We start from the raw sequence: 20,390 nt of genomic DNA, 5'->3' as shown, positions 1-20,390 counted from the left end.
CCACACTGTGCATTGAGTCGGAATAAGTGCTGGAGCGTGAAGCTAAAGGAATGAGGGATTTGTCTCCTAACCAGTCTTAAAAAGACCCCAACTCCAGACATTTGAACTAGCTTGTAATTGTGTGTCTCCTCAATAGGGGCTAAATTTAAGCCTTGAATGTTTGAAATAGCTTTGTTATCCCTGCCTGTAGATTGTTATCTTTGTGTACACACACACACACACACACACACACACACACACACACACACACCCAAAAATACACAAACACACTATTCCCTCCAGACTATGGAACAGTGTTGTTTAATGAGGCTGATAGTAAAGTGTTGGGTGTGTTCACGACAATAAACATGGAGATAAACACACACATGTTTTCCGGACCATTTAACCTTCCTCAACCAATGAAAATTGCTCAACCACACATTTTAGTGTGAAAGCGCCCTCATGTGGATCAATAGATTACTTACATTCAATTTAAAAATTTGTAACTGAAATAAAAAATTCATATCTTGATTATTCTAAACTCAATAAATTCTGACCAAAGAGAAAAAAGAAAAAAAGAAAGTAGTGCTGTCAAAATGAATGCGTTAATCTAAAATGTTTAATTTGTAAAAAAAAATAATAATAAAAATAATAATAATTAAAAAAAAAAACATTAACGCATTTAACGCAGTTTTGATTACTTCCGGTGCTTGTTTGGTTTTTTGTTAACTTGGAAACTGAGTTAATTCTGAAGCTGAAGTTGAAAGAAAATCATTAAAATTGTCTTTGAATTTAAATATACTTTCTGTGCTAATTCGAAATTAATTCCATGATCTTCCAGAAATAGATAACATATATTACAAGCTTCAGTCTTAAGTGAAAAAATGCGATTAATCACAATTAATGACAGAAAATTGTGTGAATAATTAGTTTATTTTTTTAAATCGATTGACAGCCCTAAAAATAAGCTATAAAAAAAAAATATACATCCTTATTGGTGATATTGTGATTTTATATATCGCCAAAATAGAAAACTTGATATATCTTGAATCGCGATATATTGCCCAGGCCTATGTATGATTTTTATTTGCTGTATTACACAAGCTTGAGGTTTTATGTTATTATAAAAACACATGTTGTTGTAATAATAGCTTTGTGTTCAGTGATATGATAACGTAAAGGATGAAAAACATCTCCAGGGGTGTACAGGAAGTTTAGCCGTCCTTCAGGCTGTCACAGGGGGGGCTGTTGCTGGGCAGCCTACTCTGCTGACCCCCCTCAGGTCTAAGGTTGCTCAGCATCTAAGCTAGGCGTGTCCAAAATAGGTCCTGGAGGGTTGAAATGCTGCAAGCTTAAAATGTCCTTGAGGGCCGAATTTGGAAACAAATCCAAATATGAGCTAAGGTTGGAGCAAAGCTGGATTTTAAATGAGACCATTTAAATTGGTTTTCATTTCAAAACCATGCCCCGTTTGATCACGATTACCATCTTTGATCTATTTATGATGATATTATCGCAGTTTGAGTGTGCTGCCACTGCCTGTTACCAAACGATAATCACTTTCTCCAGCCCTTAGTAACGTATCGAAGGCTGAAAGGACTTTTCTCCCTCTCTTTATGAATTTATGTGGGTTTCCACATCCAGACAGCCAACAATATTGACTAGGGTCAGCCTCAGCCCACCCTTCACCCTCCCATCATTCTTAGTGGCAGTTTAAGTGCGTTGGTGCAGCGTATGAGGTCAGTTCAATAGACTGTTGTGACCCGGCTTGGACTCAGATGGCTAAGTGAGTGACTCGTTCTTCATGCACACACACACACACACTGACAGTTTGTGACTATACAGCTTCATACTGCAGGTAAGGATGACCATTAGATAAATAGGGCAGTGACACTCTGACACAGGAGGTGAAGGCAAAGAGGTCAAAGGTGAGAGTTCACAGTGTCACAGGTCATGTGAATATAAAAAGGCGGCTGTGATTTTAATGCGGTATCGATGATCCCCAACACTTGATTCATAAATGGACTTCAAACTGTGGCTTGTAGTCAGGAAAAAAATCCTTGATTTTACAAAATACACTACCGTATTTTTCGGACTATAAGGCGCACTTAAAATCCTTTAATTTTCTCAAAAATCGACAGTGCGCCTTATAATCAGGTGCGCCTTATGTGTGAAATTAATATGTCAAAATGTTTTAGTACAACTTTGGTAAACTATGAAGCTGCACTGCTTGATGGATTTTTGGCGCTTTAAGGTTACCGTAGTGATATGTACCTGTACTGTGCTTCAACATACTGAACTGAAAAAGTGAGTGTATTGTTCTGTATTTTATGTGTTAAACCTGAACAATGTTGAGAGTTATTGTTAATGAGTTGAATAAAGTTTGACTTATCAGACTATTTTATTTTGCTTAATGCGTCTCAATAATAACAAACCGGTGCGCCTTATAGTCTGAAAAATACACTAATAGTTTTGTCTATGTCAAATTTGTAAAAGAAATTTGGGTTTTTTTCACACTTGCATTGATGCACTACAGTGTGCAAAATAATTACACTTATTAAGTATCACAGGGATCGTGGATTTATGGTAGAATGTATACGTTAGTATGATAATTTGATTAAAGGCTGCTTGGTGGAGCATTGCAGGTAGAATTATAAAAGGTTGTAGATGTAGAGAGTCTGTGGTCTCAAACCTCACCCCTCCATTATTACGTCACTTCTCTAGACTCGGTTTGTTATGCCTGTTAAGTGCACGTAGAAGATTTTAAGGTTTTCATTTACTCCCATTTGCTAATTATTACAAGAAGCAACTAAAGACATGAGGACTAGACGTGAGATTTATTTATTCAATCATTTATTTATTTACAGTCATTATTTATGAAATGGACAATACCTATTCATGAACGTCACAATGTTGCCTATGGCTAAGTCATTTTCATCTCTAGTCCCATGGCAGGTTGATGTAAAATTCTTAAGAACTTACAAATATTTAAAACATTAATGCAGAGTCAAATATAGAGCTTTACCAGTTAAACCATGACCCACTTTGGATTTATTTTCTACATTCATTTTATATGATAGTTTGGTATATTTTTCTGTTATTTTTGTTAATTTTGGTAGTGGCACTGTGTATTTTTATATAATTTTATATGTTTTTGGAGTAATTTTGTGTATTTGTGTTTGTATTTATTTATTTATTATAGTAATAAGAAATGTCATTTTTGCAGTTCTACAGTTTCTGATCCATGTGATCTTAGCTTTAAGTTATATAAACACTTACTATAGATATGTTGTCATCTCAGTGTGGTGCACACATGCATTTGTACATCTGATATGTGTGTATATGTGTAAGGATGGAAGCTGCATAGTAAAGATTCCAACACCTCCTGAAGGAACCTTTATATAGTAAGTCCAGTATAACATACACATGCACAACATGGGTCATGCATAGTTTCCTTTGCTTGAATTACTTCTTTGTAGGTAATTTAATCCACATTTCCTTTGGTTTATTTTAACGTTTTTATTATATGTTGTAACAAATGTGCCTCAAAAAAGACGAGTTAAAAATGGCTTCGGAGATTATTTTTTTTCCCCAAGTGTGGTTTTTATAAGAAAGCAGAAACATCCATGGGTACATTTAAGCACCGGGACAAGTATCTGTGTCAGATACTGTGGGTTAGCAAAAGTCTTCCTCTATTCTGTGTCTGAACCACTGTGTTTAACTGACTGGCTCTACATCAGGGGTGTCAAACGCATTTTAGTTCAGGGGCCAAACACGGACCAGTTAGATCTCAAGTGGGCCGCAGATTATAGGTGGGAATACATTAAATTTCAACAATAATATGCACTACTTTGCACTTCCACCTTTAAATGACAAGTAAAGTATGTAAGGCATCGACGATATCTAAGCAATAAGTGACTGATATCTGTCCCTGCAGGATCTTCACCTAAATTTACTCGATTTTCAGATTCATTTTGATTTAATTTTAGATAAATTGACAGATTTTTTTTTTTTTTAATTGAGCGTTCTTTTAATAATTTGCTTCTAAAAATGATTGTCATCATGTGATATAGACATGGGGAAAACTTTGAGTGCTGGCAAGTATTGTAAAGTTTTGTTGAATTTATGTATTTTCAGGGACTGTGATATCTACAACCAATAGTTGGTATTTTACACATTGATTCTTCATGTTTTTTTCTGTCATTTTTACTTTCTCCTGCAGGCCAAATTGGACGCCATAAACTAGGGATGTCCCGATACAACTTTTTCATTTCCAATATGATACCGATATTGCTGCCTTGGGTATCGGCTGATACCGATATAGATCCGATATCAGCATGAATCATAATTTTTTTTTTCCTCTTTTTTTTTTTTTTTCTTTAATAAGAAAATAATAATAATAATTACTTATTTTGTAGTGTGGAATGTTAGAAAAGGCTTGATCAAGTGATGTTACTCAAACAGAGAACTATAGTCAGCAACAGTAGGGATGAGAAAAACTGACCCATTATTATTAACCAATTGGTTACATACATTTTAACCTTCAACATAATATCCACAGTATTGAATAAAATAAATAAAAATTTAATTGAGGGGGGAAAAAAAGAAAAATTATATTGGAGAATCCAGAAACTTGAATTCGATATTTGTTTTCAGGCTAATATCGGAATGATATTGATATCGGATCAGGACACCCCTACCATAAAGGCCTGGAATTGGCCCCAAGCCTTGAGTTTGACAAATTCAATTCAATTCAACTTTATTTGTACAGCGCAAATTACAACAAAGTCATGTCAATGCGCTTATCAAAATATAAAATTCATAATAAGAAAGAAAGAACCCAACAAGATTCACATGAACAAGCATTTAGTGACAGTGGGAAGAAACAACTCCCTTTTAACAGGAAGAAATCTCCAGCAGAAGCAGGTTCAGAGGTGGCAGCCATCCACCTCAACTGTGTGCTGTACATGGTCAGCTGCCCATGATATCCAAGTAAATACTGTAACTATCTGATCAGTTCAATTTTATTTTTGTTGTTGTATTTGGATGATTTATTTTGAAGTAGGAAGCTGCTTAATGGTTCACACATCTTCCTTCACTTTCCTGATGTGTTTCTTTAGATCAGAGGCTAAAACCACATGTTATTGTTCTGGTCTAGTTTTGTTGTCTTGTGGGTCATTTTTGAGGCACTTTTGGGGAACCCAGTAATCTTCAGCATTGCCTTTAATCAGCTCTGACTCCACCTTGGCTTTAAATACCCAGTTAGCATAAGCACACCTTTTGAAAATCTGTTCTGAAATTCACTTTGATCCTCGTCTTCTTCGTTGTCTTGCCAACACCTCATTGTGTTGGCCTGCACTGTCTCATTGCTGCTAACCACAGCCACGTGTCAGCGCTGACTGCACACTTTCACCTCATACCGTTTCTTTGTGTCACTTTAAGGACATTTAGCAGTTAGGAGATGATTGAAACCTTTACATTTCAGCAGCCCTCAGTCCACTTAGTACAAAGCACATATCCAGTTGATCCTATTGATTGGTGTGTCCAGGTCATGAAATAGAAATGAGGTGGGGGGTTGAACCAGGATGCTGACCTTCTGTTCACATGGGCGACTTTTCTTCCTATGAAACTATCACCTGAACATCTTTAGTTTCCTGGGGCAGGTCATTCATGAAGCACATGTTTTTCCTTGATAACAACCTTATCTTACCTCACTAAACTTCAGCTCATATTTTTTATATGTTTGTCGGTTTTCTTCACACTGGCTGTTAGGATATACTGGTTAATAATTAAAATACCTGGTGAACCGATCTCCAAATATGTGTGCGGTTGTGTGTGACGGTTTATGGATTTTTTGGGTGATATATGTTGGGAAGTAGGGGTGTTAGGAGATAAACTTGATCCCTTTTGGTAAACAGCACAGCAGTTGCTGAGGTTGTAGGTTTTCCATTTAAAAGAAAATGAGGTCTGGGACCTGATGGACCACTGTGGACTCAGAGATAGGTTTACACTACCTCACAGCCACAAATCTGGAATCAGCTTTCAGTAGTGTAACCGATCCTCAAGGAGACCCACAGTGAGACTTCACTTCACATGTAAGACAAGGTCCAGGTCCAGGTTAGGGCCCAAGCAGCTCAAACTTCCCTTTATTTCCTATTGTGAAGTTCAGTCCAGATCCAGCTTATGGAAACAAGGAGGTGAGACCAAATCAATATAAGTTATACGGTTACAATGACGTGAGGACACACTCGCATGTTGTTGTCACACCTTGGTGGTCACATGCCTCCTTACGTTCAGACTTGGGTGGGAAAACTCCATCTCCTTAACATGCTTCTACTGCCTTTTAAAGACGTTGTTGTGTCCCTTCGGGCCAGTGTAAGCACTATTTTTCACCATCCACTAATATATGTTAGGAAGTAATTGCTTGTCTTTTTAAAGGAACATACACAAATATATTTGTTGTAGGCAAGAAGGAAGTCTTAGTCTAGTCGCTCAATGTTTGACATCCCATTCATAATTTCAAGCTTGACAGGTAGTGAAAAAAACCCTGCTTTTCCATTGGTTTCTCGTACTCTTTGCACAAAAGTCTCAGTAATGTGATATATCCAATGCAAAATTATAAAAATGACTATATACGTTACATTATGGAGCAGACATGGGAAACTGTACCTTGTTTGTATTTGTATGGTGTCTATCTGAAATGCACAAAATAAATATACTCAAAACAGCTTTAAAAATACACAGAATTACTCAGAAAACACACAAATGACTACCAAAAACACACAAAAATATCAGAATAAAGACAACAATAACCAAAATACACAAAATTACTACAAAATGGGGTACAAAATAATTACAAAAATAAACAGAACGAATAAAAAAAATATCAGGAAAATATACAAAATAACTACAAAAATACACAAAACGACTCTAAATAACATACCAAGTTACTGAAAAATACACAGCACCCCTACCAAAATAAACAAAAATAACAGAAGAATATATACAACATGACAAAAGATTTAAATATGTAAAAAATAACACAAAAAAAAACAGAAATGCAGACGAAACCCTTTGTTCTTTTCCAACTAGAATTTCTTTTTATAAAAACGTGTTGGTAAACATTGGGAATAGTAAACAGAAAGATGAGCAGGGACAAAGGTGATGATAATAGAGTGGCTAAAGGAGGAAAGGAGGGTGTGAGGTATGGTCGCCATGCCTGCAAGTAGGTGGATGGGAGGGATCAAGATCGTAGATCACAGAAACTCAAAAAATAGAGGCAGGGAACAAGGAAGAAGGGACGGGCTGACTCGAATTTCAGCTCAGTGTGTACAAGGGCTGAGTGTAAGCCTAACCTTATACTCACTGCACAGTAAACTCCTGCAGGCACACACATGCACGCTCGGGTACTCACCATGAATGGAGATCGGGGAATCTTTTTCAATTTGTTTTGCACCTCGCCAGGCATTGAATTGTGTGTGTTCAGCAGGTGTGGTCTTTTTTTTTCAAATGTGGGGATTTCTGCTTTTGTTTATTAGCTGATTGGATCACAACAGCTGTCAACCACTGGATTACTCTTTTATCTTATTGCCTACTTGACACTTTCATCTTTGCAACTGAAGGATTAGTGAACGAAAAAAGGCAAAACATCTGGATTTCACTTTTTTTTTTTTTTTTTAAATACATATTTACATAGATGTGAGAGGGGTTTTTCACTTCACTACAACCTCCTCATCTTTGTTTGCTCAGAGATCGAGTGCATTAGCCGGCGGGCTTCAACAAGTGGAGACAATGGTGCTACAGAGCACACAAGGGCACAAACAACTTTTTTTTCCCCCTGATATGCTGGGATTGAATAGTATCTTGGTATAATTTAGAAACCTCCCTCTCCACGCTGCCATGCACCACCAAGGAACACTACAGCCGGCAGTGGCTGCATTCATCCCAGTGTGCGCTACAAATGGGCGGTGATTTCCTGATTGCTGGATTACCTAAATATCCATTTCAGTTAAAAAAAAACACGCCTGGAGCCTTACAGCACAAAGAGAAAAAACTGAGTGGCAAAGAGATGATTTAGGTCTTGCTTTTGGTTCATGAAATAGAAATGGATTGTAGGAGGAAGTGTTAGAAGTTCAGGTCATCATGATCTTTGCCAGCAAAGGGAGGACAACCTGGTCTTGGACTTGACGGATTATCCTTTTATCTCTCGAGTTTTTTTGCAGCCTATATCTCTGCCATTTATGTGTTTACATTCTGACTGAAGCTTTCCTGACTTGTTGATGTCATCCCTTTTTTGACTTTGTTACTTACGTGAGGATGAGGGGTGAGAGGAGATCCGCTTCCTTTCGAAAGGAGAAGCCAGCAGGTCTTTCCCGGGCACTCAGCTGGCTTAACGTCTCTCCTCTAACACGCCAGAGCAGGCGGATTTTTCACAGCCAGAACGAGCTCCACAATGCTCACAACCGTCACACACACTCGCATGCCAGTCTTTACTCTGCAGACAGACACAAGGATGGGGATGATGACGACTGGGTGTACCAGCCTCAGCATAAAATAGGTGAGAGCAGAGCATCAAAGGCATCCTCGTCTGTGGTTTGATGGAGTTGTTTGAGTTTTGTAGACTTTTCCTCACAATGTGAGGTCAAAAACGCAGTTTCCTGCCCTTGATGACTTGTTTACACACCCAAACAAAGCCAGAAGTGTGTCACTGCTATTTTATAGCCCTGCTTGCATGTCTTGATGACCCTTACACATCCTGGTTGCCATAGGGAGTTAGCGGGACATGGGTGGAGTCAATGGGACTGAGAGGTGGTCAAAGATAACTTTGTGTGTGAGAAAGATAAACAATGGTTCATTAAAGGCTCCTATTATAAGCTGGTACCAGTTTGAGTGGCATACCACTGGAATAACTGTCATGAATGTCACAAAGTCATTGAACAACTTGTCTTGCCTGAGGTAGAACTTTTCGTCTAACGTCTTAAGTGTTCAGTAAGTTTCTAGATGAGCTTCATTAATTATTGATCTGTTCATTAGTTGTGTGTCTGCAGTGCATATACACACATACAGGTGTGTGTGTGTGTATGTGTGCGCGTTTGCTCGGTCAAGGGTGTCAGTAGGCCTCTGGGAACAATAGATGTAACTGTAGCCCAACCTTTACCGGAGAATGGAAAAATACACTATTGTCACATGACTTGATTCATTAAATTCGACCCACCTTGCCATTGAAAAGCATCACTGATCCGATGAGGCCTGCATTATTCGCAAGAAAGATAATTTTACATTATATTATTAAATAATATAATGCAAAATAATAATTATTTGAATCTATCTAATTGGTGAAAATGATTGGAGGATATCCTTTACCTTGTTTTGAACAAACAACTTTGTCACTGACCGTTCTTTCTTCTAAACAACAAAAAACCTAAGGGTCAAACATCGTGAAAACCCGGCCACCTTAACCCCACACCACTTTAGATATTTTCAGGTTGAAGAATTAGCTCTTTATATGTAAACAAGACAGATTATTTGAACAGTAAGCCTCTATCTCACTACTTTTTTTTATTCCAAGTGTTCAAAACAACTACTGTACTCATTCTTTTTTATTAGTAAAGCCCTGAGGTAACATGTCTCATAAATCAGATGCTCTCTTGTCCAAACCTGTTACCTGCAGTGCAGATGTTCTCCGTCAAAATGCTGCTACCAGTCAGATTGACTAACAGAATCCAGAAGTCTTGAGTAAAGTAATGATCTCATTCTGTCCACATATTCCTGATAAACAGATGTTTCTGGCCGTGTTAGTAGTTGAACCAAACAACTTGGTCAGTTGCTCTGTGCATGGCGCCAATGTCTATCTTTTTTTTGTTTTGCTGCTGTTGTCATTTTTTGCATATCTCAATCCAACCGTGTCACTCTATCACCTCTATTCCTAAAACAGCACCTGAAGGGCACATAGCTGGAGTGGTTTAAATTCATGATATGTTTGTCAAAGTCAAGTGGGAGAAGCTGCAGCGAACCAGTTTAAAAAGATTCTGTCTTTACCAAGTACGGAGCGATTCTGTGCTGCAGTTTGCAAACTGGGAGAAAGGCTTTTAATTAAGAATCCCAGACAATAAAATCTGCTCCAAATATGTATACCATGTGTAGCTCTCCGTGTTTGGCTGTCCCTGTAGAATGTCTTTGTAGAGGAGCCAGATCTTTATCCTAATGTGATTTGTATGTTTGAGCTCTTACATAAGATCATCCTACTTCATGTCCAATTGGCCTTTTCCTTCATGTTTCCCCATTTCACAAATACTAGGATGTTATCTTAAATTTCAACATACCTAACACAGTTTGTAGTTGGTGTAGCTTGGGATTTATTCATCTGATGTGATATGGTCAAAGGTTTCCCATAAACATTGACCATTCACTGTTTACATTTTCATTGATTGTTTGATATTAGCTGAAAATAGAAAACAGAGTTGTAGAATATACCATAATCTAATTGAAAGATCTTTGTTTCCCTGAAAAGTCTTGTTTTTCTTGTCCTTTTTCTCAGCTTTTCAACCAATCTTTGTCTCTTTTTTAGATAAAGACGCCAGACAGTGTCATAACTAGGCCAATATAAAATGTTTTCATTTGTGTATTTCCTCTAGACACGCGTACCACACAGGAAACGCCTTGTGACCCTCCAGTTTGAACCCAGAGTATTTTTAAACATCTGGATCTTGACTTCCACAAGTCTGCAAGGACCCCATTACAAGACACATGTTTAGCCAAGCACCATGCCTGTGTGTAAATATAGCCTCAAAATGAGTGCCCAGGGATCCAAAACCTGTAATTTTGACGCTGCCATCAGCCAGACTGGTTGGGATTTTGCCTCAGTTGCTGAGGTAACGTGCGTGTGTGTGTGTGTATGTGTGTGTGAGGCTTGGTCTAAGCTTCTTAGTGGGACAATTTTAAGACCATCATGTATGAGGCATAGGTAAAGTACACAAATTACTATTAAATATTTATAGATGAACCACCACTGTTTTTCAATTTGTGTTTAGGAAGAAGAAAGTTACTAATCTCTGATTTAAAAACTGCAATGATGAAAATGTCATTCAGAGTTGGAAGAATATAAAGAAATAGTTTGGCCATATTTATTAGTTGCCTACTGCAGGGTTTTCCAACCAATGGGCCACGGACCATTTGGTACTTTGAACTTTGTGTTTTATGAGGAGTGGCTTTTCTTACCTTCTGTATATTTTTGCTCAGAGCTGTATGCACGTTACACACTCAATTTAGCCAAGAATGCACTAAAAACCTTGTTCCACAAGCCAAAACTTTTGTCAACAACTTATTATTGTCTGGAGCGCTTATCGGGAGCTCCGCGGTGCCGCCGCGTCCCGCCACACCCCTCACACACATACAGACGCTGCTCGTCACAGCTTACCTGAAGCGTCCGTTCAGCGACTCACCACTACCAGACCAGACACCCACCCAATAAATTGAACCAGTCTAAGTTCCTCCTTCAGATCTACCCTAAGTTCCACAAGAGTGGAAACTGGACTTAAGCTAAGATGAAACACAGACTGGGCTAAGAGCTAAGCTAATGACTTCGTTATTTTTGCATTTCATGTGCTTGAATTTAGAAAATAATTTCATTATGAATTAGGAAATAAATGAATTGCATACAATAACACTAATAGTGACACGCATGCACAAATATATTCCATAAAATATCAGCCCATGAGCTCTTTGAGTCAGCAGCTATTGTAGCTTTTTTTAATGTGTAAATGCTATTACTGAAGCAGATTCTAGTGATGATGTATTCAATTTAATTTGTGTTTGTAAGGAACCTGTTTACACTTAAAGATGGGAATAGCTTTATATATTTATTTATTGTTTTTATTTGTCGTCATTTTTATCGTTACCGTAATAAACACCAGAAATTATCGTGATGCATTTTTAGTCTATATCGCCCATCGCTGGTGTGGGAGCATTTCACCCTTGACACAATAAAAAAGCTTATCTGTCCCAAGCCACATGTAAAAGATTGTAGCAACATAGAGCAAATAATTCTACAATTTATCATCCGATTAGTCGGTTAATCGTTTCGATAATCGGTGACTAGTCAATAGGGATGTAACGATTATTCGTAAGGCAGTTAAAAATCGATTCATAGGTATCACGGTTGATATCGATTTTCTGAAAATTGAATCGCAGTACTTTTTTTAACCAGCAGAGGGCGCTATCCACAAGTGTAGGCGGCGGGCGGAGTCTGTTAATACTTTCTTTCTGGCTGCCTTCTACTCTTAAATATGTTAATAAATGATTCATTACCCCTTTAGCACCGAAGGAATATCTGTAATATTACTTGAATATCTGTAAAAGTCACGTTTTTCTATTAGCTCTGTCTGCTAGCATAGCTTCTCTTCTTCACTGCAAGATATCGGCATGCCAACCGACCACTGTGTTACCAGCGCCCTCTGCTGGTCCAAACAAATATGACGTAAATCAGTGCAATCACTGTTTTTTTTTTGTTTTTTTTTAAGTCCAATTGTTAAGGCACAAAATACATTTTCATTTGCACTTTTAAAAGAAAAATAACTATTATGCAGCTTTGCATTGTTTATTATAGAACCAGAATTTAAATTAATAGGCTTCATTTTCATTTGTATTATTCCTTTATTTATTTCATTCAAGATTTATTTTTAAGCTAAATTGCATTGTTTTGAATAGTTTATCAAGGAATTCTTTTGACAATGAAAAATAAAAGGAAAATAGTACAGTATTTTCTAGTTTTTTTTCCCCCCAAAAAAAAAATTTGTCTACAGTCCCATTTTGTAAAATAAATCGTGAGAGAATCGTATCGTGAACCCAGTATTGTGAATCGAATCGTATCGGGAGTTGAGTGAATCGTTACATCCCTACTAGTCAACTATTAAAATAGTCGTAAGTTGCAGCCCTATTTCACAGCCACAGAAACTGTGCCTCATTTTGGTGGTTCCACACCTGCTCTTTAGACCTTCAGGCCTTTAACTCTCAGCTGTAATCACACAGTTAAATTAGATTTCTGTCGTGACGTCATAGCAGGTTTCAGCTGTTTTCTGCTTTTTGTGTACACTGTTTGGGTTGTGAAAAGCTCTTTGATTCTGCAAATCAAATGCATTCTTTGACTCTTGTGCTTATTTGTCAAGATGTTTGCTTCTGGCTGAGGCGAACGCACCATGTTAAGATGGAACGACGGAGATGTACAGATTTTTCTTAATGACTCATATATTTAGAGCAACAGCATATTGATCCATATTATAAAAAACGCTTGGCAGAGTATTATGGTGGCAGAACCAGTTAGTTTTTTTTTTTTACATTTACCAAGCTTTTTTTTTTTGAATTAAGGGTATTTTGGGATGTTTCCGTCTGTGGTATACGCTTAGGGACTTTTGAGAGGATTCAGTTTAGATCAAACTCTTGCATAACAGCCCCTTTTTTTGGGCACACATTCACAAACAGGGACTCATACAGATTAGCAGATGATGATTTGCTGTGAGAGGAGATCGGGGCATATAAAGCAGCAAACCCTCATTAAAAGACAGACATGAAAATCTGGCGAGGTGGCCTACAGCCCGGAGCATATTACAGTCCTACTGTACATACGATTATAATCTACACCACACACACACTGCTAAGATGCTATTTGTCAAATATAAGTGCAGATTTTATGGTGATAATTGATTTATTTATTTTAAAACGTGTGTTTCTCTCTTTTTCATGTGCTGATCCTGATGGTCTCAGGTAAGTCCTGTTTTTTTCTCTTTCCCACATTCTTTTCCTCAAGCAGAGACTTGCTGTACACCAAATTACCACACAATCTGGCCTCATGCTAACATCTGTTTGCAGATGCTTTTAAGCCACTGAACCTTTTGAATACCATAAAGAAGCATGGACCAGCTTTCCCCCCACCAAATATATAAATCCTATTAATTCAGTGTTATCCAGTGAAGGCACGGTTTTACCTCTGCCAACCAGGGACCTAGAGATTATATTTGTGAGCATAATTTCACTGTTTGAAGGGGATCGAAGCTTGAGGCTTATATTGATAGGATGCAGTGGTGATGGGCCAACACGGTCTACAGGTCAGACCTTAAAATGTAGTGGAGATGTCATCGTGTTAGCAGAAAGAATCATTATATTTGATTCATGTATTTGTTAAAGTTGGTCCTTTTTGTTAACCTGGTTGTCTTGGCATTTAATCTGTTTTTTGCCTGACTTTCCAACTCATTGTATCAAACGTTACTTGTGCTTGTTACAACAAGCTTCCCAATCATCTGCCTATTCTATTCAGACTTTTGTTTGGATGATGAGCACAGAGTTCACAATAACAACATGTCGTGTGCAGTCTCTGCTCAATGACGGGGCAGTGACATCAGTGATCAGATAATTATAGAATATTGTTGAATTATTTAGAAAATCTAAAAATAATAATACATTTTGGCAGCACAATTCCCACACATCAGGAAAACTGATCTAATCTATCACATATCAGGTTTCAGGACTCGGCGTTACCCTTTGATATCAAACCACGACTGAATCTATTCATTGAAACTATTTTGCAATTTAATATCATATCTTTGTCATATTAATTTTGTCAAATAAAAATATTTAGCGTAGTTTTCGTTGACAGTTTTTTTTTTTTTAAGTGGCAAAAACTACACTATGATTAATTAAAAATAAATACACAAAAATAAACAAACAAAAATCCATGTACGTTTTTTTTCCTGTCGACTAATATTAATGAAATAAATTTAATTACATGGGATAAATTCAATGAAAACTCATGTAATCATGTGGTGTTATGCATTGATCACATCAAATCTTTAATACCGTCCCCTATAAGGTTGATAAATGGTAATTCAATCTTTGAAAAATGTATAAAATCCTATCCTGAATATTTTAGTCGACTATATCTGTAACATATTTATTCGACTAAAATCTAAATGTCACTTAGTTGATTAAAACTAGACCATAACTAAAATAGTCTGGATGACTAAATTTGGACTACAATTATATTGTATTTTAGTCCCAAGCCTGACTTAAACTAAATCAAATTTTGCTGTCAAACTTAACGCTATACTATAACTGAATGAACCCACTTCTGTTTTCGCCACGTCAGCATTCTCTAACAGTTGTGATTAACGTCACCTCAAAGTGTTTGCCAAACACTCAACAGGAAACGCTAAAACCACTTTAGGCTGAGCAGCATCTAATTAAGGAGGAGGTTTGATGAAGTGAGAGTTTATTGCCTAGTTAGGTGACCTTGTTCAAGAATATAAACCTTTAATTGCAGATGTTCTCCAGAGCTGCGTTTGTGCGGCGTTCTGCAGCTCCGTGTCAGTCACGCATATTTCAGCCTGTAATTAGACACATCTGGTGGAAAGAGACGTGTTAGCGCTAATGAAACATGTCACAATTAACGTGTTCATAACACGCATGTGCGTAGCACTCTCATGTGAACTGCACAGCATAGTGATTTAGAAAAATATTATTATGACTGAACTGCTGATTATTTTTTTCCTTTTGGGTAAAAGCTGCACGTCTTTTAGAAAATAGTTTTACTCTTAATATGATCTCACTTTAGTTTGAGTGTGAATATTGATATGCATAGTCTTATCCGAACATCATTGATCTCATTTACCTATTCTTTCATATAAAAGCATATAAACAATAAAACACGTTATTGTCCAGACAGTAAAACTAACATTGCAGTGGGCCTGGAAAAATGATGCATTATTAACAAAAAATAGCACTATAAAAGCAGTAGTGCCATTAGTGCCAAAAAGCTGTCACGACATCATGCCTACTTTCCCTGAATATTTAGAACTACTCTGAAATATTAATATATGAACAATTATTATATTTGGCGAAATTTACTGTTGGGCATTTCAACAGAAAAATCACACTTTTGGTAAGCATAAATAAATAAATAAATCCTATAACACCATTCATGAGTTTTACCCAATACAAAAAAATAAATGTTGACATGTTTTACACAAAAGCTGTCCGTGGCATAAAATGCAATGCTTCGATTCACCTGCAGGTGCTGCTTCAGGTTTGTTGTCAGTTTGTCGTTTTACACAATTTACGTACCGTCTCGCCTTCATTTATACATTTATATAAAATGGCATCTGTTTTTCTTTCTTGTTTAGGATTTGAGATTGTTGCCGTACAGTTGCCTTTATTCATATATCTATATATCTATCGATCTATAAAGCAAGGAATCTCTGTCTGTCTGTTCCTCAAATATCTCTACGAATCAGGCCCAGATTGACCTGAGACTTTCAACATGGCTGCTGCTTGGTTGAAGGGTTTGCAACGTCGGATTTGTTTGAGTGCGTGCGTGCGTTAAATTTGCATTAGGAATTAAGTGATTACAAGGTCTATTAAAAGAGGATTTAACTTTTATTCTGAATGAAAGCGGAATTAATGCTCCCATGTAAACCATCCATGAAAACGCTACTTAACCTTCCCTCTTTTCTATAACAAAACGTACTTCCTATGGGCACTGCACTAGTTGTCTCAATTCACAGTCTTTGATGTAATTGGTGCTAGCTTACTTGCTATTGGATCACTGACTGTCTAGTCCCGCCTTCCTCACAACAAAAGTAATTTTGAATGGATACCTTCGCAACTAGTCGTAGCGTCCAAATTTCGTCCAGCATTTCATTTTTATTTCAGGACAAATTGATAATTGTATAGTTTTTATGAAAACAACAAGTATTTTTTTCTTCTTGTCATATTTCACACATTGCTAAAATATAATAATATTTTTTACTTTTGTACTTTGACCGAAGATGAAAACAGCAGCATCTTTACAACCAAAACAATTTTTCCGTCTTGATCTTGTTTACAGTCTAAATATGAGTTGGTATTTCCAACCCTCTTCCGTGCTAAGCTGCAGGTAATTCTTAGTGGGTGAGCTTGTAGCTATATCTGATCACACACTGTTGGATTTTGAGGATTAAAGTGATTATCTTTGATCAGTGCACAAAGGGTCGGCCTCAGGCCGGGGCCCCCTGTCTCGTTCTGATCTGCTGACAGCTCAGATTCCATACAATAACTACCCTTTATAGGAGAACTGTCTGCTTGTGCCCGTGTGGTTTTGTTTTGAGCCCACCTGCTCTTCGGACTAATAGATCTTATTTTTGGCCTGTTTTGTTTGTATCAAGGAGATTGATGGAGAGGATTGTAGCTGACAGCAGATTAAGGGGGTTTAAGATGGTCGTTTTTTGGCTTTCTGCATCCACGCTATGATAGGTAGAGCGATGTTGACCAGTGGGGGAGTCAGTATGGAAGAGTGAGAGTCATTGACACAGAGAGAGAAAGAGGAGGGAAGTGTAGTAAGTAAGGAGGGGCTGTATGGTTGTTTCCTGCAGTGTAGAAGCTGGCCTACAGCCACTCAGAGCGTGTGGGTGCGTGTGTGTGTGTGTCTCTGAGGTGAAAGCGATGGGGAGGAGAGTGTGTCTGCCAAGACCTGCAAGTGTGACCAAGCGGTGTGGAGAAACCGGGAGTCGGGAAAAGAGTCGGAAAGAGCGAAAGATGCTAATCAGGAAGTAGTCTGAATGAGCTGCTGGTTGTTCGTGAGGAGTAAAGTTGACAATAAGTGAAGCCATGTTCTGTCTGAATGGTAAGTGAGTGTTTGTATTCCGCTTGATATGAATGTGAACCATTTCCTTCCAACTTTACGAGACAAAGAAACTCCATCTATCATCTGAGTGGAGCGTAATGTGTGTCAGGGAAGCTTTTCCTCACACGTTTGTTCTTTTGTTTCAGTCTTTCTTGCTTCTTTGATATATTCTGGTTTGTTGACCTATAATTTTCTCCCACTTCTCTTTGATTGCTCCTCTTATTTATTCTGGTACACGTCCCAGTAAAGAAAAACCTTTCTTCTCTTCCCCATAGTGTTTGCTTTGTTTCTGTTTGCGTTATAAAACTTGAGTTACTAGTTTTCTTTCACTAAATTGTTTGTTTAGGTCATTATTACTAATATCAGGAAAACACTGTGTGTCAGTAACGTAATAGCTGGAAGAGCTGCAGTGGCCGGGGCTGCTGTCCTGCAGAGTGGAGACCATGTGTTGGCTATTACTTCAGCTGCCAGTTAAAATAAGACAAGAGGAAACCAATTCTGCTTTTATTATTGCCTTATTTTTACATATTGGACTGATTTTACTCTGCTCGGAGGAAGACCTAATAAAAAAAAAAATAAAGAGAGATTTATTCATAAATGACGACTGCTCTGTACAGTTCGTGGATATAAACTATATATGGTACACTGAGTAAATAATTTAAATATTTGTTTGATAAAAACACAAATCCACTGACTGGAAACCACTGATCAAAATCATTGGTTTTGGTGTTGTAGCATTTCTAATCATCATCTGGATGCATTATCTTCCTGTACGTCTGTGTCACGCACTGTGTTTTTTTTTACACAGATACACAGTTTGAGAGAAACAAACTATGTGGGAGTTGTGCTCAAGAGGGGAGTTCGCTTTTGTTCGATGAGGTCACTCTTTTCTTCATACAAGAATTTTCCAACTATCCCAGAGATTGACTATGTCTGCTTTATCCTGACATCAGATAAAAGTTTGTTGCCAAATGCTCAGAGTCCTATGGGCTCGTATAAGCTTTGTCAGCAAACAGGAGGTGTGAATACAGACAAAAGCCAAAGTCCCAGTTTAGGTTTCCAGGTCTGAAAGATCTGACGAAATGACCCAAATACCCAGCGTTGCATTAAACACTCATCCCACCAACTCTGCATCGCCTGCCAGTTATTAAACATCTACTTATGTTATGATTTAAACACAAGCCCTCCATTAGATGAAAGTGCCAACTGTAGGGCAGATGTGCCACATTTCAGATTTAAGTCCATGTTTTCTTACATCCAGCTGTGGTTAAAGGGAGTTCTTATCTGTTTTGACCACCTCCTCCTCTTCCTTTAAGCTGTCCAAACTGTTTGAGTTGGTAGAATTGGTGTTGGCTCCGGACTCGTTACATAAGTTTTACTCTGTATTTGGGCCCAGAGTCAACAAGTCAGTCCAAAAAACTAGACACTATCTGGGATGTGATTGGGGGATTATTTGGAGTTAGAGATGTCGCTTTCACTTAAAGGGAATGTGTCTCCCGGTGTGAGTGGGCATGTGTTGCAGAGAGTTCATCCCTTCTTGCATGTGGCAGGGTCAGTCGACTGCAACTCTGGGCAATCATGTTTAATCTTAAGGAACAAATCTGTAGCTGTGGGGTTGTACATGGTTTACACCAGTCATAACCTGATACTAATTTACTTAAAGTGCCTTTTCTTCAATAACATTGTAACGTAATTCTATGATAGCACATTGTCCATGATTGCATCTGTGTATTTAGGACCAAGATACAAGACACTAGTTTGTGATATTGGCGCAGAAGTTGTAACCAGTTAAATGTATAGTTTAAGATTAATGAATTAATAATTATATATATATACACATACACACACATACACACATACTGGCTCCCATTTCCTATTTGATGCTGATTATTCAGGTGAGAATAAATGAAAGGTAATTGAGCCAGTATCGTGATTATTACCAGGATTTTCAAAAGTAGATAATTAATAAAGTAAAGTTAAAAACAAATAATGGCAGTGGGTTTGATGTTCACAAGGAAAATAATCTGTAACTGCCAAAAAAATAAGGATATTTATGCATACATTAGAATTTAACTGTGCAAATCATTAAAAGCTAATAAGTTAGTGAGTTTTCAGACTAACGTTAAGGCTTTGTTGCTACAAAAGTTTCACAGTCTCAATAGTTTTGTTTGCCGAAGAAAAAAAAAAGGATCTTCTTTTGTCGGATTACGGCTTAATGTGTATGAAAATATGTTAAATGTTGTTTTAGAAAGTAAGCGCTTTACAGACTTGCTTACAGTTTGTGGCTTTTTTTGTAAATGTGTTTGTGTGCGTTCGTGCGTGCCTGCGTGCAAACCGAATCTGAGGAATGTGTGTATATGGGTTTTAAACAGTGATGTAAAAGAAGACACCAGGGGGTCACTGTGACTTTTCTTTCACTGGCTTATGTTATAGGGCAGTGACCTACATAATACATGTCAGAACCTATATATAATAGCACTCTGACTGTCACTAGTGTTCGCGTTCACATCTTCACACCAGATTATCAACTCAAGAATTGTGAGACATTACCACTTACCAGTTCAATTCCATTCAAAGGTAAATAGTATTGAATAGTAGTGGAACTGTATTAATCCTCCACTAATTACATAGATTTTCTTTATTGATCATCAAACATCCTCCCTTTTTAACCTCCTGAGCTCCTACAGGGACTGTCTTTCAACATCCACAGCACGTGTGTCAGGACACACCGTGACCTCTCGACCTTTGTCTGACCCTCTACCTG

General features: G+C 37.5%; 1 protein-coding gene across 5 annotated transcripts in view; it reads left to right on the top strand.

Moving 5' to 3' along the window:
- The window catches only part of nhsl1b (NHS-like 1b), a 100,668-nt gene that overhangs the window by 35,277 nt on the left and 45,001 nt on the right, over nucleotides 1-20,390 (top strand). For 2 of the 5 annotated variants that reach the window (XM_028439304.1, XM_028439300.1), the window contains exon 1: nucleotides 7,343-8,536. The exons of 2 other annotated variants lie outside the window; for them this stretch is intronic. In XM_028439304.1, the coding sequence (XP_028295105.1) occupies nucleotides 8,296-8,536 (241 nt within the window). In that variant the 5' untranslated portion in view covers nucleotides 7,343-8,295. Of the gene's footprint in view, nucleotides 1-7,342; nucleotides 8,537-17,405; nucleotides 17,627-20,390 lie in introns of those variants that run through there. One more of the 5 variants, XM_028439303.1, reaches the window with a different exon arrangement.

This window comes from Gouania willdenowi, chromosome 24 (assembly GCF_900634775.1).
Source record: "Gouania willdenowi chromosome 24, fGouWil2.1, whole genome shotgun sequence".
In the NCBI taxonomy this organism is placed as follows: Eukaryota; Metazoa; Chordata; class Actinopteri; order Blenniiformes; family Gobiesocidae; genus Gouania; species Gouania willdenowi.
Note: the sequence above shows the minus strand (reverse complement) of the source record. Positions and strands in the feature narration are given on the sequence as shown.